The sequence below is a fragment of the Mytilus galloprovincialis genome, chromosome 3 (genome assembly GCF_965363235.1).
Source record: "Mytilus galloprovincialis chromosome 3, xbMytGall1.hap1.1, whole genome shotgun sequence".
In the NCBI taxonomy this organism is placed as follows: domain Eukaryota; kingdom Metazoa; phylum Mollusca; class Bivalvia; order Mytilida; family Mytilidae; genus Mytilus; species Mytilus galloprovincialis.
This window is the reverse complement of record NC_134840.1, coordinates 53473895-53496207: the sequence shown is the minus strand read 5'-3', so window position 1 is coordinate 53496207 and position 22313 is coordinate 53473895. Positions and strand designations below refer to the sequence as shown.

The following is a 22313-nucleotide window of genomic DNA, read 5'->3' as shown; positions in this document are numbered from 1 at the left end:
TTGCAAAGTTTTATAGTTTCACGTTCAGATATATTCATATGTCCTGTCAACATTTTATCTAAATTTCAGCAGGTGCTTGTATCTTATTTACCGGATATCTCAGTGAACTTGATATTAAGAATACTAACGAAACTAGAAGGTCTGCTCATATCGAGATATTTCTGGGATTGACACAGTTGGACGAATTCAACATAGTATTAATGATGAAAGTGACGATTTTAGGTTGTCAACTTTCTCAAGTCAACTTTTCAGTATACCATTTGTCAGTCGTATGTTGTATATTTATCCCACTGATATGTGTAGTACATGCATTTTCACACTATGCAAACTTTTTTTACCAGTGTTGTGATCCTAACACAATAACTCCACTAACAAAGAGGAACAACTAAAATAGTCACTACACACTTTTTACGGTCACCATCTCGAGTGGTTTGATGGTCACGATGTGTAGTGTGTGTCTCAATTGAGACATTATTCGAGTTCTTAATAAATCTTAATTCTAGTATATAATTGATTGTTTGTTGGCTGCTTAACGTCCAGTGGCAAATATTTCATGTTCTAGTATATAAAAAAAATGTTTGATCTGTAAACCGATAGTGTCCTATTCCTCATTGCGAAATATATTGGTTAAGCAGAATTTATTATTGAAAACTATAACAGTATAATTTTACATGTCATGTAAGGTTCGGAATCAAGTTTTGAAAACTATTATAAATCCGTCTCTTTTTTTTGTGGAGGAGCGTAGATATATTGAGGAGGGTTTGGGGTTGATGTCTAATTTGCGTTTACCCAACATCATTTGTTATCATATTCCTTTCATGCAGTTTATTTTCATTTCGATTTTTTTTATCACATATATGAATAACTTATAAAAAAATTAAACAAATATATTGTTCGAAAAACAAACATGGTAGATTTAAACTTTTGTTCAATTGTAGTCAAAGTAAAATTGATAAGTATGTTAAGATGAATAGGAGTTTTCTTCGTGTCAGACTTGATTTGTGTCTTTCGTTATTAAAGAAAGGACATGTTGTGTTTAAATACTTTTGAAAACATTTATTTCAATAACTTAACAACTAGTGTATATATTAAAATGGACACATGTTCTGTTTGATCACAATCCATGGTATTTGAAATCTAACATATCATAAAAGATCATATAAGACCAAAAATAGTATTTACAGCCGATAGCAAATTCATTCGACTTTCTTTAATAACGGAACAATTAGTTTAAGAAATGAAACGATTGTCAGAAAAAAGGTTAATTATATTTATCTCGTATGTTTTAAAGCTTTGTATGATATGGAGAGGTATATAGCCACGCTTCAGGCCCAATTTTATTTTCACTTTCAAGTTCTATTCATATGAGTCTTATTGCAGGAAAAAATCTTATTTTATATAATCTTATATTTTAAAACCTATAATTTTGATAACTTTACATTTTCCTAAATCTGACCAAAATGAACAGTGTTTTTGCCAAAAAATATCGTTGTTCGTTAAAGAAACGCATATTTAGTAATATTGTAATACTTTATATGTATAGATTATCGGGTTTTCTACACATTGCCGCGAGCTACGATATCTATACGAAGAAAACCCGATTATCTTTTTATCGTTCTATTACTGGTCGTTTCTTTCTCCCTAAGGCAGTTTTACGCTTGACAAAAGCAAGCTTGATAACGTCTCCTCTCGCATTGTGACGTCGCTGATAACTTCTCCTCTCACATTGTGACGTCGCTGATATTGATAGGGTTGCGTTCAATATCATAGCGGCTACGTAGTGCTACGTAGCTTTTGACTATTGAACGTGTAGCTATAGACTAGTTGTTACATAGATATTGAGAGCAGCTACGTAGCCGCTACGTAGCTGCTACGATATTGAACTCAACCCTGGTCTCGTTTTGAAGTCTTGATACGAGAATTACGGAGCAACAGAGCAGGGTGATATAGGCAGATGGAAGGACGATAAATAAAGCATATCATTCATTCAAATTTTCGCGGATTTAACACTGTTTTGAAGAACACAAACACCCCTGCTAAAGTTATTATCTGTATAGTTTCTTACGTCTGACACGCATATTTTTGACGTTTTGTCAATATGTTGTCCTCATTTTGAATATTGTAAAATATGATAGAACAATTTGTAGTATTTTTCGGAATAGTATTTACCTGTCTAGTCTTTGGATATAAATTTTGTATAACTTAACTGTTATGATTTTATAGAAAAGCTGTTTATTAGTGTGAACACATTGACACAATAACGTGCGTAACGTCTCGACTGAAATGCATATACGTTGCTTTTGGTTGGATTTATATCAATTTTCCATTCACGACACCACTCCGCAACAGTATCTAACATCTTTCGGAGACTTTCCTCGTCCGGAGCAATCAGTGCAATGTTCTCTGCATATAAAAGTATACTAAGCATAGTATCATCGATGCGAACACTACTATGTAGATTATTGATACGTTCAGCAAGGTCGTTGATATAGGCGGCAAATAATGTGTGAGACAATAAACAGCCTTACTTAACTCCGCAGTCCACACTAAACCATGGTGTATGTCTGTGATTGACACGAACTGTACATTAACATTTTCATATAAGGACTGTAATAATAAATGCTTCATTATTCTCAAGATGAAGACGAGACACATATTTTAGTATAAACTGAAAAAATGTTCATTGGGCCATACTAAAGAAAAATTCTGAAAAAAAATTGAAGATTTCAATAAGCAACACAAACATTATCTTTAGCCTTACCAATGTTACTTTGTATTTGTCAATTTAGTCAACATATTAATCGGATCATCCTACATGTATCGTTAAAAAAAAATGTTATAATGACAGTTCACTTAATGTAAACTGCTAATATCAAGGGTAATGTTAAATTTATATCTCTTATGGTGGACACCAATTTTCATTTTTGAATCTAAATGAACTATTTTAGATAATCAACTGATGGACTTGGAACAAATGTGACAAGTACTTTGTTAATAGCCTCTCCCTTGGACATACTGCAATATTGACAGTACCAGCCTCTCCCTGGGACATACTATATTGAGTGTACCAGCCTCTCCTAATTTATTCATTTTACTTCAGCTAATTTCATTATACACTTCAGGTTTGTGGGCTGTGTTACCGGAAGTGTATGGAAAACCGGCGTATAGCGCAAATCTTGAAACCTCACTTCGAAACCAGTTGTTCAACACTTATGAAGTTCTCCAAAGACCACAAAATCAGATGTTCATATCAATGAGTCTTACTATTTTAACTGTTAATGATATGGTAATGATTACAAATTAGTATAAAATATTGATCTCAATTGTTTAAATCTATTTTCATAGAGATATTATTTGTCAATGCTGCTGGACCATCCAAACCAGATTACAGTCCGGATCTGGAGACAGCGCTTCGAACTGAACTGTTTTACCAATACGAGGTCCTTCAAAGACCACAACAAAACGTTAATGTTACTGTGACCTTGACCATTTTGACCGTGAACGACCTGGTATAGTAAATCAAATACGCGTAGTTGTTTCGCTTATTGCTTACTATCGCTTTTATGCGTTTTTTTGAATATTTATATACTTTCTAGTTTAGTTTAAACATATATATTTTTCTTTTTTAAACATATACATGTAAATACTTTTTATATTCAGACCATTTTTGCATTTCTATATATAATATACGTATAGAACGAAATTCATAACAGTGTGGTCGACAGTAAAACGTTTATTAGTAATTGTACTGAAAAGTTTACCTTTAACTTGTTTGTCGTGGGCGATGATTTTATGCTCACTCAGTCTATCGGAGGCCTTCAAGTGGGGATTTAAATAATCATTTGTTACACATTTTGATACATAAAATGAAACTTTCTTTTCACATATCATTTAAGGAATTTATTTTAAATAATTGTTATACCATCACTTACAAAGAAAATATCTTATTGATTAAGAGAACAAAAACTTCTACGTTGTGATCATTTAAGAGTGGCCTTCTATTTATTCAATGCTAACCATGTGGGCTTTGTTTTTTTTTATATACCATAAATCGATTCGTTCATTCAGATATTTGTCAGTTTGCCTTGGCTCTTCAAGTCCAACACACAACTTCTCACGAAATTGGTATTTTTCTTACAAAAATTACATCCATGTGATGTATTCTTTTCATGGAGAATGAATGTTGCACCTTATTTTATTTGTTATCGTTTTTTTTTGTGTGTATCATTGACGTATAAGACAACCTGAATCTTCTTTATTCAAATTTAAAACATACGAGATGGCAATTATGACACAAAATAACTAAATTAAACTTACAGCAGAAGAAAGATAATGAACATCGCTTTTATAGTCTTCTAAATATCGAAGACGCGTGGTCTTTTTAAAAATGATGTAAATTTATAAAGGAAACAACAAACAAAATAGTTCGAATATTTATATTGGAAAAAGTAACGGTGTGTAAATCATAACAATTATTTTATTTCAATGAAAATCAAACTGTTGAATTTTTTCCGCTGCGAGCAAATTTTTAATTTTGGTCGCATTTTGAAAATCAATAAATCTTGTATTCTTGTTGGAAGCTGCACTGTGTAGTTTATACCCGTTTTTTTCAATGCCACACAAATCCAACACAGACAAAAAAAAATGGTAGGTTCAAGAAATAATTGATGCAAACTATACTTTATTGTAGTTTTAACATGGGTAGGCATTATATTCGTGATTATTTTTGCCCGAGCGATATCGAAAAACTATTATAAAAAGTGTCCTAGTTCAGTGAAAATGTACGTCATACTTATTTCCTAAACAAATAAATAAACAAACATTAATTAACATACAACACTACCAAAGGCCAGAGACTCCTTACTTGTATGATTTTGTAAAAAAATGCATCTTTTTAAAACAGTCGAAAACAAAATTGTCTGTCCAATGGAAAAGTCGAAGCCCAAAAAGGATGAACAGTGCATTATAGAAACATAGAAGCTGGTTGCAAAAGTTGACGACAAGATCTATTTTATAACTTGAGTATGGCCTAATACTATTAACCTGAAATAAATATATTTATAGCAATTCCCTTGATACGAAAGATCTACATGTTGCCTTGGACTTTTCTTTTCTTTTTCTTTTTTGCTCTTTGGTTGGGTTTTTGTCTCAATGACAATTCAATTTTCATTCTTATCATAGATATAACTGCATGTTAAAATAAGAATATGAAGTGTGATAGGCAATCAGACACATTCTTTCCAGGGACCAACAGGCGTTATCAAGCTATAGGTCCCCGTATGGCCTTCGACCATTAGCAAAATACACACTTTATAGAATGAAAGCTCCAAGAGGTCTTGGGATGAAAAAAACAAACATAAAAGATGAGCGAGAAAAAAAATAGGGATACCGCATGGAAATTGGAAAATGGTCCGCAACATTAATTTAGTCAACTCACTTAGTTGAAATTAAAGACCTGGCGAATTTTAGCCTTTTGCAATGGATGTGATGTATGTTTAAAAAAAAAATCATAGTTTGTTTGGACATTTTTATAAATCAAGTCTTGTTTTTAAATTATTTGCAAGTAAGTTTTAAGTCATGAACAAATAATCACTCACAGAAAGACGTCAAATCCATCAACAAAAGAAAAAAATTAACAGACGACCGACAACGCACAGAATATCATGTATGTGTTCCGGACCATATGAGTATTTGGACCATACGCATATATCATGACCATAAGGGTATACTAATATGGTCCAACCATACACGTATGGTCCAAATACTCATAAGGTCCGGAACATATTTTATTTGCGATCACAAATGCACGAAGACGTCCATTTCTATGTAAATTGGGTCGATTTTTTTATATAGATAAGATGAATGCGTTTCTGTTGCCAAGTGTTTTTAACAAGTATAGTAGCAGTATAGCAGAACGGTTTAAGTTTCCTATATACACCAAATGATACATTTTGCCAATACAATAACGTAAATGCATGCAAATTTCACAAGGTTTAATCCAAATAGCTTTCTTACTATCCAATAACTTTCAAGTACGAAAAAGACAGAACAGAAGTATATTTTGTCTTTATGTTTCGTATTTGCACAACTTTTGAAAGTGGATTATGCATTCGTTCTAAAATAAAATTAGACCAGATAAAGTTAAAAGATTACATAACTCGACAATCGCAATTGTTAAATCCGAAAAAGATAATCAATCAATACATGCATTCAGTAAGTCATTCTTTTTTCTGAAAGAACATGGCTTTGCGATATCTTATTATGAAAATTGATTGTTGAAATATAACAAAAACACAAGTAAAGGACGTTTAACAGGGGCGGATCCAGGATTTTGGAAAGGGGGTCGACATTTTTAAAGATCGCCGAGCGGAGCGATGCGTAAAATTTTTTGGGCCCTTATTTGGGCTAAAAAGAAAAAAAATAAGTAATATGCTCTTGTTTTAAAAACCGTTCCTGGTGTGGGGCATATTATGTAGTTGCTGTAAAGGTGTTTATAGGGTTGGACATTTTCGATGCTGTATTCTCCCTATTTTTTGTCTATCATATAAGAACATTCCGGTCAGACATTAAAACCCCTGCTACAAAAAAATATGCCCGTTTTATTCATCATGTTTATTTATTGCCATACAATTCTGTTGGAAAATATTCATTTCTAATAGCAAAAAGGTGGACAAAATGTTTGTTTTCAATCCAGATACGGCCAGAATTTTTCATAAAGGCCACACCCAGCAGGCAGGTAGCAGTCTGGTCTTGAAAAAAGTATTCCATATATCAGACATTCTGGTCAGACATTACGGCAAAAAACAGAGTAAATTTTTTTCTCTCAAATATCTAAGACTGTCTCCTTAAATCCATTGGTTCGTACTTACGACTTTAAATCTATCTAGAGCTTAAAATGACTGCCCCATGGATCATTATTCAGCTATGTTATTTTAAAAATAGGCTGGGGCGTTTGGGTTTTTTCGTAGTTAGATGACGCCCATTTGCTGTGGAGTGAGAGTCTATAGAGTATTACTTTCTGTTTTGTGATATAGTGAAACAGAAGTCAATACTTTGTTGCTATGAAGGTGTCATGATTGTCATCCTCACTTAGCCTAAGCATTGTGTTACTGTAATTTTACAGAGCGACGCACTGGTCAACTCCACCGTAGCGAATCACATGACTTTGATAATCAGTAAATTTCAGCAAATTATATCTTTCTAAGTAAAGAATTGTCGCATAAAAATTAAATACTAGAGTACTAAGGTACACGGGAAATGGCAAAGTCTGATTAATCATTTTACCAAAAATTAAAAAAAAAAAGTCCGAGCAAAGGGGGGGCGTACGCCCTCTACGCCCCCCTCTGGATCCGCCACTGTTTAATTAATCAATATAAATCAAAACACAAATTCCTGATTAGTATTTCGAATTATTTTATATAGGCGTTGAGAACCTTTGGTGACCCCACGGTTTAAATGTTTATATTAAGGACGTCGTGAGCAATGGGCGTTATAGACGAACGTTCACCTAATCTGTCCCAGTCAATGGGATATTAAAGTGCGCCAATCAATGTCCATAGCCACACTGTTATGAATTCGATACTATCTGTATACTAGATGCTGTGAAGATAGCTTTGATCAGCTTTGCTTGTGCATTGACAAGAACATAGACCTTCGTCTTACTATTTCAAATTATATATATTGCTTCATAATATATATATCTATAGTAGTTTATGTTTTTATTACTTTTCTGAACATTACATGTAGGCATAATGGTGACTGCCACTCATATCAACTAACTTTGCAGTTTCCACCAGCTTTTTTCCATTTTATTTTAAAAGATCGAATTATTTTTATTTTATATAATTTGTGAATATAGGAAGATGTCGGGCATGACTGCCAATGAGACAAATCTCCATTAGAGACCAAAAGTTACTATTGTAAACTATTATAATAGGTCACCATACGACCCTTAACAATGAACAAAACACATACCGCAAATTAAGTTAGAAAAGGCCCGATACGACAAATATAAGCAGTTAAAAGGACGAAACTAACTGTATGATTTATGTACACAACAATAAACGAAAAAACATATGTAATACACCTTTTATAGCGGACTATGCGGTATTGGTTTTATTCATTCTAAAAGGACGTCCGGTGACCTATATTGTTAATTTCTGTGTCATTTGGTCTCTTGTGGAAAGTTGACTCATTGGCATCATACCATGTCGTATTATTTTTATATTTGGCTATTTCAATATTTATTTATTTATAGAAAAAAAGCAACATCGGGGCATGTGTTGTAGTAGTCTCCGTTTAGAATTAGATGAGTTTTCTATGTTTATATATCTATATTAATTACACAATATTGTATTACTTTAAAGGATGAGAGAGAAAAATAGTTATAGTAAAATAGATTGATAGACTTTTATCTGTTTAAAATGTGTGGTAAAATTAAATGAACGAACTTGTTTAATATCTAACCATAAATGAATGTATTACCTTAATACATCCTGTTGGAAAGATGCGTGGTTCCGTCTTCAGGTGAATCCTCCTTCCTCGGCTGTTTCGGCGCTGTCCACTACAACCTCCAGAGGTGCGCCGACTGGGATGATCAAGTCCCAGCCCGAAACCACTTGGCTATCCATCCCTGCCTCTACACTTTACTGCTTCCACTGTTCTGACCTTTTCCTCCATAAACACATTGATGCTGTCTCTGCCTCTTTACACAAGTTCCCTATCAGTTTACTTCTTTCCCCTCCAACAATACCAAGTGCTCTCAATGCTCGCCACATAGACTGTCCAACAAACCCTCTGCTTCCCACTTCCACTGGAAATAACCAAACCCGCCATCCATTGTCTCTACATTCTGCAAGTAGATCTTGGTACTTCAGTCTCTTTCTTTCGTAGGCATCTTCTATTCTTTCTTCCCATGGTACAGTTAGTTCCAGCAGGATTGCCTGTTTTGTTGAGGCGGACCAAATGACGATGTCAGGTCTCTGGTTTGTTACTGCAATCTGTGGAGGGAATTGTAACTTCTGTCTAAGATCTACCAACATTTGCCAATCAGTTGCTGTTACCAATAAACCACTTCCTTCCACCTTCTTCTTCTGAACTTTCTCTCCTTCCTTAACAAAATTGACAAAAGTAAGTCCTTCCTTGTTTTTCCTTGGCTTCCTGATGTTTCTCTCTAGGGTGTCTGCTAGTGTCCCTAATACCTTGTCGTGTCGCCATGTATACCTCCCGTCTTTCAAAGCACTCGAGCATGATGATAATATGTGCTCCAAGTTTGCTGGCTTACCACAAAGAACACACTTTGGGTCGTCTATCAATCCCCATGTTGCTAGATTTGTTGGGCTTGGCAATACATCATATACTGACTTCAGCTTAAATTGCAACCTATGTGGCTCCATCTTCCAGATCTCATTCCATCCTAACTTCTGCTGTCTTGCTCCCTCCCAGTTTAACCAGCTTCCCTGCTTCTTCATGCTCACTGCCTTTACCATTCTACTTTCTTCTTCCATTGATCGTACCTCTTTCTGTACCAGATGTCTTTTTTCTTCCACTGATGCTGTTCTCCATTTTGCTGTAGGTGTAACATCCAGCCCCTGTCTTCCAACTGCAACTCTGCCCACTATCTCACTGTGTTTTAATCGTGACTCAGCATCTTCTATCGTCTTCTTTGTTGACCACTTCCTTCCAGTTCTTATTTCTACTTTTGCTGATCGTACTTTCTCATCCCTGCTGTTTTTTAACGTCAGATGTTGTCTAACCTTGGTCACCTTGAATTCCTCAGTGATTGACTTGAGTGGTAGCTGTAACTTGGTTCCTAAACTGTATAGGCCCACACTGCTGAAACTGCGTGGTACTCCAAGCCATCTACGTAAGTAACTGTTTGATATTCTTTCCATTCCCTCTACCGTTGTCATTGGTACATCATACACAAGAAGTGGCCACAGCAGCCGAGGCAATATCCCATGCTGGTAAATCCATGCCTTGTACTTTCCTGGTAGTCAACTCTTATCTACTGCCTTTAACCAGTCGTCCAACTGCTTATATGTATCTTCCACATTCAACTTATCTGACAAGGTGTTGTTGAACCATTTTCCGAGACACTTAACTGGCTTCTCTGAGACTGTTGATATTATTTCGTCTCCTATTTTAAACCTTTCCTCCTTGACTTTACCATTCTTCACTACCAAACTTCTGGATTTGCTAGGCTTCACTTTCATTCTTGCCCAGGTGATCATCTTATCAAGCTCTTGTAGTGTCCACCTAGCTTCGATAACTGTCTTTGTGCTTATTGTCATATCATCCATGAATGCTCTTCCTGGTGGTTGCCGTACTCCTGACTTCATCCATGGACCTCTGCTCTTCTTCTCTACTGACTTCACAATCATATTCATTGCTGCGGAGAAAAGGATGACAGATATCGTGCATCTTGTCACTATTCCCACTTCTAAACGTTGCCATGATGTTGTAAAATCCCCAACGGTAAATCTCAGCTGCAGATGGTTGAAGTACTCTCTTATCAGCTCTCTTACACCGTCAGGTACATGGTATCTCTCCAGCATCAACTCAACTAACTTGTGTGGTACTGTCCCATATGCATTCGCTAAATCCAGCCAGACAACTGCGAGCTCTCCCTTTGAATATTTCGCTTCTCGGATTATCTGTGATAATACGCTTGTGTGTTCAATGCAGCCTGATACACCTGGTACCCCTCCTTTCTGTACTGCAATGTCAATGTACTCGTTGCTCAGCATGTAGTTTGTCATCCTTTTAGCAAGAATAGCAAGAAATATCTTTCCTTCTACATTTAACAGTGAGATGGTTCTAAACTGTTTTAATGTTTCTGACTTCTCTTCCTTTGGTATAAAGCACCCTTCTGCCTTGTGCCAACTCTCTGCTAGTCGACCTCTTCTCCAGATGACTCTTATTAACTTCCATAGACGTCTTGTAATTCTCTGACAGTTCTTGTATACCTTATATGGTACTCCATTTGGACCTGGTGCTGATGCTGCCCTTCCTTTCTTGATAACATCTACTACCTCTTTCAACTTTGGTGGTGATTCATCAAAAACCTGCTCTGGATCCTCCGGGCGTATAAGTTGTTCTATATCTGGGAGTTCGTCTTCCCTTTTTGGATCACTGTGCATTTCTCTTAAATATTCTTCTACTTCCTCTTTACTAGCTTTTAGTTGTCCTGATTCTTTCTTCCCCAACAATCTTGATGTAAATTGGAAAGGATCTGATGTAAATTGAGCTCTTGCTTTCTCTCTCTTTTTCCTCCTTTTCTTAGTTCTCTCTGCTCTCCTTGTGATCTTGAGTTTCTTCCTGATGGTGTCCCTTAGCTCAGATAATGCTGGTTTTTCATCCTCTGATGCCTGATTATATCTTTTCTTAAGTTGCCTTAGGTCTTTCCTCATCTTTGCTATTTTGGATTCTCTTCTGTTCTTTTGACCCTCTCGCCTCACCACCTCTTTCTCATCTGCACCAAATCTGTCCATACCTATGTTGTAAATAAATGATGTCATTGATTCTATCTTCCTGTCTATGTTACCTGCCAATGTTGTGTTCAAAATTGCATCCACATCCTCATCAAACTGTTGCCATTCACTTTTACTTTTATTGTTGGGCCATTTTACTTTCTTTCTTCTTATGTTCTCACTTGTGTCTGGTGTTCTTTTTGGCTCTTGTGGCTGTCTGTTGTTGTCTAAGCCCTCCTTTTCCTGTTGATTCCCCTCTACCATGCTGTCCTCCTCATTGTACAACACATGGAGGCTGTGGTCGCTGTGGTTTGTATCCTGAACCACCTCCTCCTCCGTCTCACCAGGTTGCCCTGTGCGTTGTGTTATGCTCTGATTTGGCAAAAAAAATAAAAAATTCTGAAGACAATAAAGTAGTATTATCCTATTTATGCATTTTGTCATCTGTTTGTGTTTTTATTTAAAAAAAATAAATATATATACCAATATAATATCAAAACCAGATTGTTTATTATAGTGACATGTGTTTTATGACAATATACAATATTTCAATAAGCAGTTTTAAAAATTAAAATATAGCAGTTTGAATAACTTCATTTTGCTTTTCATTCTTTATAATTTCAAGAAACGCAAGACTTCCCTATATTTTATGAAAGATAAATAGTAAATTGAAAGATTAAAATGTATATTATAAGAGTGTCCATTTTCAATAGAGATAACAATATTGTATTCTTCAGAGCATTAAAGACCAAGCACTTTCAATATCAGGCTACTTAAATGTGGTAAGTATGGTATTGGATAGATGTAAGCAAATCTTACTAACGCATTCTTTGTAAACATCATTAATGCATTGTTAAAATATATCACTGAGGATTTGAGAAACAGTTGGAAAATACGATTAAAATGGATCACTCAAGGAATTTCTTGACGATTTAAAAAAAAAAAAAAATTCCTGACCATTGAAAAACACGATCAAAATAGATCACTCAAGGAATTTCCTGACCATTGAAAAACACGATCAAAATACTGAGATCACTCAAGGAATTTCATGACCCTTTGAAAAATACAATTAAAATGCATCACACCAGGAATTTCTTGACCACTGGAAAATACAATTAAAATGCACCACACCAGGAATTTCTTGACCACTGGAAAATACAATTAAAATGCATCACACCAGGAATTTCTTGACCACTGGAAAATACAATTAAAATGCATCACACCAGGAATTTCTTGACCACTGAAAAATACAATTAAAATGCAACACTCCAGGAATTTCGTAACTATTGCCATTCTTTAAGTAACTAGGTGGTATGTTGGTGAAATCAATCAGTGAACTTGAAGTTTAGTAACTGCTAGATAGAAGTATAACTTTCTATCCGATTATTTACAAATAAATAAATTCGGTCCAAACACCTCAGAAGCACATATTTTTTTCTGTCTAAGGGCAATAACCACTTAATTTTTTCCATTTAACATTCTTCTTTAAAATGAAATATACGTGTTGTAAGTAAATCGTGAACAGAACCCTACCTTAATAAGATTGTTTGTACTGTCATTACTAACACCCTTATTCAAGTTTTTGCCCAATAACGGACAATGGCAGTAAATCAAATTTCCGATACATAACCCCAGAAATTTTAAGTGTCATTGCATTGCACAGTCCTCGAGAAAACCTTATTAAAGCAATTGCAAAAGACTGGACAGAAAATTGACATTTGAACATTTATGTACTATTCTAAGGATGTATTAATGCAAATCAAAGTGTATTTGTGTGATTATACTTGTAACATGTATAACTGAATTGTTACAGGCTTGGGTAGATGATCGACTTGATTGGTCAAATAGTTCCACGACTGTGCAAGACTATAGTAATGTCAAATTTTTGTTCAGTACTGAAGAATATGTTTGGAGACCAGCCCTTATTATAGAAAATTCGTAAGTGTATCCTGTATATGTTTATCACATCACACCATCACTATATTTTATTTAACTGTCTAATTAAATCTCTTTAGAAAACAACACGAATTTTAACCGCTCACCGAGTTAGGTTTTCAATTATAGTGATATGCAAACAGATACATGTACAGATATTTCGTCTATTTATGTATGTATGTAAATTGACCTCTTGTACACTGTTGTGTCTGAGGATAATAAAACTTTGAATCTTGAATCTTGAAATCAAGATGCTAAATTATAGTTTTAGTTCAAACATATTTTATTGTTCAAGACAAATGGAAAAACTTGTGTCTAATCGATTTGTTTTGAAAAATAAAATATGTTTAAATTAAAACTATAATTTAGCATCTTGATGAAAATACATGTATCTGTTTGCGTATCACTATAATTGAAAACCTAACTCGGTGAGCGGTTTAAATTCGTGTTGTTTTCTAAAGAGATAAGACAGTCAAATAAAACCCCGGCAATTCTTTACAAATGAAATTTCCCTTCTTTGAAGATATACAGAAAAGGTATTTCAAGACTATGTCAACGAATTTGCATTAAATGTTAAAAGAAAAGAACCATTGCTCCAAACAACATGTGACTGAACAACATGTGACTGAATAATACTGACAACTCAATCATGTGATGACGTGTATATTCCGAAATCGATGTTTTACTTGGTCATTCGTTAAATATCTTCGACATTCAGATACTGCTTTAGTTATTTTAAAATAATTGAAATACGTTTATCACAAACACGACACAATTTCTTCATAAAAAGGTTCTATACATGTATATGGGTATGAGAATTCAGACTACGTCACACCCTTTGCGCGCCCCCGTTAACAGAGAAAAAACCATGAAACATTTAATACAGCCATTTCAAGTCAATTTTGATTCTCAGAAGTGCTCGTTTACAAATTTCGTTTTTAAAGTATGATTAACAAAGCTTTTCCCGCGATGTAGAAATCACTGGTACTTATGCATGGAAACAGAAACTGAAAAAAATTTAGCATATACAATATCAGATCTTTTCTGTACTAACTTTCTGTTGAACTCAATGTTAATCGATAATACGAGAAATTAATATCACATTGTATATTTCAGAGTGAACGATATAAGTATCATAAGCGATAAAACCATTCCAATGCGTATAACCAGTAGAGGGGTTATCTATTGGAATCCGTCTGGTATTTACGTAGTTAGTTGTGAATCGGATACTACCTATTATCCCCTCGACTCACAGGAGTGTTCTCTTAAGGTTTCTTCGTGGGCTTACACGTCAACTGAAGTACACTTGACATTGGGTGATCCGCCGATTGATTTGAGTTTTTATTCAGCTAACGGTGAATGGGATCTAATTGGATCTAGTGGTACTAAATCTGGTGATAAAACAAGAGGCTCAGATTCGTTTTCATCTTTAACGTTTACGATCAAATTGCAGCGACGACCTATGTTCCATGTTCTCAACACCTTATTTCCGGTCGCATTAATGGCGCTCCTAATAGCAATGGTATTCAAGCTAGATGTAGAGTCTGGTGAAAAGATCGGATTTGCCTTGACTGTCCTTTTGGCCTATGCTGTGTATTTGACAATGATATCTGATAACATTCCCAGTACATCAGTTACTGTTTGTTACCTGTGTAAGTATTGTGTTCCCAGTACATCATAAATTGTTTGTTATCTGTGTCAATATAGTGTTCCCAGTACATCAGTAACTGTTTGTTACCTATGTCAATATAGTGTTCCCAGTACATCAGAAACTGTTTGTTACCTGTGTCAATATAGTGTTCCCAGTACATCAGTAACTGTTTGTTATCTGTGTAGGTATAATGTTCCTAGTACATCATTAACTGTTTGTTATCTGTGTAGGTATAGTGTTCCCAGTACACAAGTAACTGTTTGTTATCTGTGTATGTATAATGTTCCCAGTACATCAGTTACTGTTTGTTATCTATGTAAGTATAATGTTCCCAGTACATCAGTAACTGTTTGTTATCTGTGTAAGTATAATGTTCCCAGTACATCATTAACTGTTTTTTATCTGTGTAAGTATAATGTTCCCAGTACGCAAGTAACTATTTGTTATCTGTGTAAGTATAATGATCCCAGTACATCAGTTACTGTTTGTTATCTTTGTAAGTATAATGTTCCCAGTACATTAGTAACTATTTGTTACCCATGTAATTATAATGTTTCCAGTACAGAAGTAACCGCTTGTTATCTGTGTAATTATTATGTTCCCAGTACATCAATAACTATTTGTTACCTGTGTAATTACAATGTTCCTAGTACACAAGTAACTGTTTGTTATCTGTGTAAGTAAAATGTTCCAAATACATCAGTTACTGTTTGTTATCAGTGTAAGTATAGTGTTCCCAGTACACCAGTAAATGTTTGTTATCTGTGTCAATATAGTGTTCCCAGTACATCAGTAACTGTTTGTTCCCTGTGTAAGTATAATGTTCCCAGTACATCATTAACTGTTTGTTATCTATGTAGGTATAATGTTCCCAGTACATCAGTAACTCTTTGTTATCTGTGTAAGTATAATGATCCCAGTACATCAGTAAGTGTTTGTTATCTGTGTAAGTATAATGTTCCTAGGACATCAGTAAGTGTTTGTTATCTGTGTAAGTATAATGTTCCCAGCACATCAGTAACTGTTTGTTATCTGTGTAAGTATAATGATCCCAGTACACAAGTAGCTGTTTGTTATCTGTGTTAGTATAATGATCCCAGTACACAAGTAACTGTTTGTTATCTGTGTTAGTATAATGATCCCAGTACACAAGTAACTGTTTGTTATCTGTGTAATTATAATGTTCCCAGTACATCAGTAACGGTTTGTTATCTGTGTCAATATAGTGTTCCCAGTACACCAGTAACTGTTTTGTATCTGTGTCAATATAGTGTTCCCAGTACATCAGTAACTGTTTGTTAACTGTGTCAATATAGTGTTCCCAGTACATTAATAACTGTTTGTTATCTGTGTAGGTATAATGTTCCCAGCACAGCAGTAACTGTTTGTTACCTGTGTCAATATAGTGTTCCAAGTACATCAGTAACTGTTTGTTATCTGTGTAAGTATAATGTTCCTATCACATCTGCTTCCGTTTTTGGAAAGTATGTTATTAATTTAAGAAGGTTTAGATATTGAATATTGAGCAAAAACAGAATGTTTTGAATGTAGCCTTAGTTTTCATTATAATATGCCATTATGTTTTGTTAAATTATATTTCCTTTTTACCATATTAGTTTCGAATGCTTACAATGGTGTCTTGCATACAGATACATGTACCATGATAAAATTAATGGACGGTTTAAAGCTATAAAAGTGTTTATGATCGATATTGTGTAGATAAAGTAATAGAAATACCTTAAACAAATTCAGAGTTCAGAATTCAATATGCAATACCAAAATACCAAAAACAACATATAAACACATCTGGAAAAGTAATTTAACCTCCTATCGTTGCATGTTTTAAAAGGTAAAATTGTTGTATGATTGCCAATTTGACAATTCTCCACCAAGGACAAAATTACATAGAAGTTAGCCACTATAGGTCATCCTACGAGGAAAACACACAATGCATAAGAAGCTATAAAAGAAGGATCCCACATGACAAATGTAAAACATTTTAAACGAGAAAAACTAAAGGTCTGGTTCTTTTTGAAAAAAAATAAACGAAAAATAACCAAATACGGTACACAGCAACGAGCTATATCCACTGAGTTACAGGATCCTTATACTTGGGACAGGCACATACAGAATATTGCGGGTTAAACTTGTTGATGTTGCCCAACCCTCTTTTTACATGGCAATACATATGAACAAACTATAAAAATCAATTGAAAAGGGCCTAGCTCTATACCAAGTTAAAAAAAATTAAAAAAGAAACACTTAAGACTCAAAGTCCATTTCTTTCAGTTATTGAAAACTAGCTTTGTCGTGTAATATATCGATGTCATTAAGTTAAGGTTTGATTTTGAACTGGTCTGTATTGTCTGGTTTTCTCTGAACCTTTTCGCTTCTGTTCGGGAAAAAAGGGAGGATTGAGCACTCACGGATATTGGCTCCACCTCATGTATGTATGCCAGTCCTGTCCAAAGTCAGGAACTTTTTAAGTGGTTGTTTTTTTTAAACCTTAGTATTTTGTTTAAAGGAACAAACAAGACGTGAAAGTTCAACTTTGTCGGCAGGAGTTCCAGTCGTATTTTATTCGAATTAGAAATATTCCCATACCAATATGATATCGTTTTTTTACGTTTTTTTCAGCGTTGTACCTGGCATTTATTTTTTCGTTGGGAGGCATATCAGTTGTCCTTACAATCTTTGTTCTCAGTTTACATCACAAACCGGAAGAAGATGAAATACCACGATGGGTGAAATCTCTTACCAACACAGTTCTCCTTAAAATGGCATTAATGAAAAGCTGTGGAAAATGTTGCAGAAATTCTAAAGTAACGAAAGTGGCATCCATGTCCGACAAAACAGAGATCAAGAAACTAAAGCTATCTGAGAAATGTGAATTCCCCGTTGTAGAAGCCACGGAAGATGAAAATGGCGACGGGATTACTTGGCACAAGTTATCAGTTATTATGGACAGAGTTTTCTTTAATATTTACCTTTTACTGATAATCTTGAGTACCAGTATGTTACTGATGGTAATCTTTATTCATTATTCCAATGCATAATCAAAGCATTGCTTACCGGTAAAGGGAAAATAAACTTGTATAATCTTCATTTTTCATTGAACATATTCATGTTGTTATAATAATGTATTATTGAAATCAAATTGTATATCTATGTAAATATTGCCAAATGTTTCTCTTCTTACTATGTGTGTTTGTTTTTACCTTCATCACGAAAGATCAGAAGCAAAATTTGGACAGCGAAAAATGATTTTATAGTATTAGTAATGAGCACAATCAGATTAGAGCTAGAGTACTAATATTGCATCACACCAATAAAAAGAATCACTTCCTGATTTATTTTCTACCAAAACGAAATATGCTTATTATAGAAATTGTGTTACACTCCATTTTTTTTAATGGAACATAGAATAATTGAATATGATATTATGATTGATATTTATATACTAGTAAGTGACATTGGATCGTTTTAATCATCAAACATTGACGACGGACGCAATAAGCTTCATAAGTTGAAAAATATATTTCTCTATGATAATCTTATCATTTATTATCGTATTAACCACTATATTGTAATACTTGTATATCAGGTTTCTTAATAAATGTCATGTAATTTCCTTTTTCTTCATTGGTTTGTCCCGTATATTCCCGTATTGCATTTCTTGCATATTCGATTTTAAAACAAGAATCGGTATAACAGGAACATTGAAAAGATAACTGATAAAAAACAACATGGAACCCAATATAAAAACACGGTAAAGAAAACATTTCCAGTTTTACTATTTTTCTCATGACAAATAATTCCGACTTGGTGATTTATTACAAACGGAGACCTATGTATATCGTTTGTATTGCTTGTATTTCATTTGCTATTAAACCAGACATTATTTTGGAAGATTTTCTTCAATTGAAAATAATTCTAATGAATGTGGGGTGGTAATTTTTCAGCTTGAAATGCCTTTGTGATTATTTGAAAGATGGATGCTAGCATTGGGTTGTTTTCTTTTCTTTGGTTAGCGTTTTTTTCATGTTTAACATTTCATCCTGAAAATTATAATACACAAATAGAAACTGTAGAAAGGTAAAGTTACCAGCAGGATATTTATATATAATGACTTTTGCAATGGCCATTGTTGAAGATGCAGGTAAACGACACAGGCTCCTTAGAGCCTCTAGATTAAATTCAACTCGAGCATGCATTTTGTATACAAATCAAAATATTTTCGAAACGCATTCAAAGAAGGCGCAAACTCCACAATTACTATTTGCAGAAATATTAATGTCGATTTTGGAAACATTACTGTCGATTTTGGAAACATTACTGTACAAAAGGGAGATTGGTTGTAATTAATGTTCGTGTCTATGATACGATTGCTAGACTTTCAAAGGTGCACATCCAGGTTCAGGTTTTTTTTACTTAATATGGATATGTTTTCTGCTAGTTTGTTGTAGCATTATAGTACTATCAAAATGAAGATGATTTACATGAAAGATGATGATTGAATCCAAAAGTAAAGTATGTCCTACTGATGCACGAAACTCGGTTATATACTTATTTTGACAGCAATGTACTTAAAGATATAAGTCTAAGTACATAATAATTTACAATTTACCAGTTCATGTGAAATAATTTTTCAACTATAAACATGTAAATCATGTAAACACTTCTAGAATATAAACTTGTCGCGAAAAATACAACAGACACATTACAGTCCATGGAAACTGCGAATCGAGAAAACTGTTTTTTCATGTTTTCATGCGACATTTCTTGTATGCTTAATCAACAGTAGTTTACCGCTGTTCGTTAATCATAAATAGATTAAGCTAATACAAATCTGGCTACACACTTAATCCGAGGAAAACACATCAACTATATATAAGAGGAAAACTATACAGAACAACCGAAACACTGAACTGCAACAAAACAAAGCGCCAATTACATAACAACGGACTTTTTGATAACAACTACCATTGGTAATATTAAGATATATAAATTTGTTCGGTCCGAAAGTAATTTAAGCAAAAAACAGAAGAGTTTATTGTAAAAGAGTGTGAAATCGATTATCAGCCTTTCCAGGTCGCTTTAAAGGGAAACAAACTTAGTATACATAGACCCGTTAAACCAGCTACACGGTCAGATTTTAATTTGGACATCTTTCAAAATTCTTAATTGTTCTTCAAACAGATCGAAGTTACATGACAGATGCTTTTTATTTGTTCCGTTTATTGATGGAGTTTAATTTTGTCAGTTTTTAATGTCTTCCCTTTTTGAATTTTACTTGGAGTTCCGTATTTTGCTTGGAGTTCCGTATTTTTACTTGGAGTTCCGTATTTTTACTTGGAGTTCCGTATTTTACTTGAAGTTCCGTATTTTACTTGGAGTTCCGTATTTTACTTGGAGTTCCGTATTTTTACTTGGAGTTCCGTATTTTACTTGGTCGAGTTCCGTATTTTACTTGGAGTTCCGTATTTTTGGTAGCAATAAACAGTTAGGAAAAAATATTAAAATTTGCCCTTATAAATTTTACCATCCCCTTTTCATTGCTTTCTTGCAATATCAAGCTTACTGTTTGTGTCATGTATGGGCATATGTATGTAATCAGAATCTTCCATAGATTTTATATCCAGTATATAAAATGGTAAAATATAATTTATTTTGGGTGTATCCATGGCAACAATCTGCATTTATTTGTTATAAAATATTGCAAAAAGGGGGGAAAAGATGTCACATATTTCCCCAAAATTTGGCTAAAAGTAGAATTTCAATCGCTTGAAGTAATACCTTTTCTGAAACTGTGTACATATAGACGTTACGCACGGTAATGCGTTCGGATTAAAATTACGTTATTATATGATTTTAGAACAGCAACCATTTGCCCATAAAGAAATAAAATCACCAACATCCATATATCTACAGAAAGGCCCGGACATGTTTTTCTTATTTTAAGTTAATTCTATAAATTTTTGCACCATAAACTTATTTTATTGAACTCACAAATCTTACTTTTGAGTTAAAAATTGAATGTCCGGCGTAACATTTCAGATTAAATAAAATGCATTTCTCTATGTTCCGTTGTAATTTTGCACATAAAATCTGCGAAATTTAGTATATCAGCTTCCTACTAGATTTATATTATAACATCATACCCGTTTTTTGGTATTGGCTGAAATTTGAAGCAAGCCTTCAACGAAATATTCAGCAGAGGAACCTGTCTTAATGAGTTTTGAGGAAAGTTTATCAAAATTTCAGTTTTATTATTATCCCTATAAAATAATCAAATCATATTAAAACTATACTCAATAGAAAGTTCAGAAAAAGATAAACATTTTCAAAGTTTCAAATGTAAAAAAAAAACTTTTTCTTGAAGCAGAATTTTTAAAAATCGAATGTCTAGCCACAATGTCCAAACGTTATTTTTGTCCATTCCTTACGTGAAACATGTTGTATAAATACTAAATGTGCATTTATAATACAAAACTAACATATTTATAAGATACAAACTATAAGTTCATACAAATGGCTAAATGAGTCGGGTGTTTTCACAAACATTATGACCTTACATTTTTTTTCGGAAAGCATTCCCTATGTCTAGCCATTATGTCCAATGGTGTCATTTTGACGTTTCTGCACAGTGGCGTCTTTTATACAAATACACACTAGTTACGAACTGTTTAGGCAGTTAAAATTATGCTGGGAAATGTTCATTCCAAAATGGTCTTCTGGATCAAAATAACACTCAGATTAGAAAAACATACACACATAAGGAATAAACCCTTTATAGACACACGGGAAAAGGGGGGATGGGCCGAGGGATAATTTCTTATGGACAAAAGTTTTCACGCAAATCTAAAACACCTTTATAGATTAGAAACCGATTAGAATCCGAGTTACAATGGTCTTATAAAATTTAAACAACTATATAAATACGTATTTGTAAAATGAAACCATCAGTGCTAAAAAGATAGAGAAATAGTCGGAAAACTCAGTCACAGACACATACAGATATTGGACAAAAGTGGGTTCAACAAAAAAAATCATTTCAACTAAAATCATTATAAAAAGAAATATTGCTAAATTAGTATATGACCCATTTTAATGAAATAAATACCATGAATTTTTATGTCAATTTGTCAAAAAAATGTTCAGGCTAAATTTATCTTCTCATGTGTCCCTCCGGAAGCAAGATTTTTTTTCAAGCCAGGTTGCTATGTTTTCTATCCAATTAAAATTGGAAAAATTTG

General features: G+C 33.8%; 1 protein-coding gene across 2 annotated transcripts in view; it reads left to right on the top strand.

The window, feature by feature from the left end:
- LOC143068305 (neuronal acetylcholine receptor subunit alpha-7-like) overlaps positions 1-18688 on the top strand; it is a 28195-nt gene extending 9507 nt beyond the window's left edge. The window contains exons 2-6 of one of the 2 annotated variants that reach the window (XM_076242245.1): positions 3346-3509; positions 12209-12253; positions 13285-13409; positions 14523-15058; positions 17695-18688. In XM_076242245.1, the coding sequence (XP_076098360.1) occupies positions 3346-3509; positions 12209-12253; positions 13285-13409; positions 14523-15058; positions 17695-18113 (1289 nt within the window). In that variant the 3' untranslated portion in view covers positions 18114-18688. Of the gene's footprint in view, positions 1-3122; positions 3287-3345; positions 3510-12208; positions 12254-13284; positions 13410-14522; positions 15059-17694 lie in introns of both variants that reach the window. The other variant, XM_076242244.1, reaches the window with a different exon arrangement.
- Positions 18689-22313: the final 3625 nt, after the last annotated feature.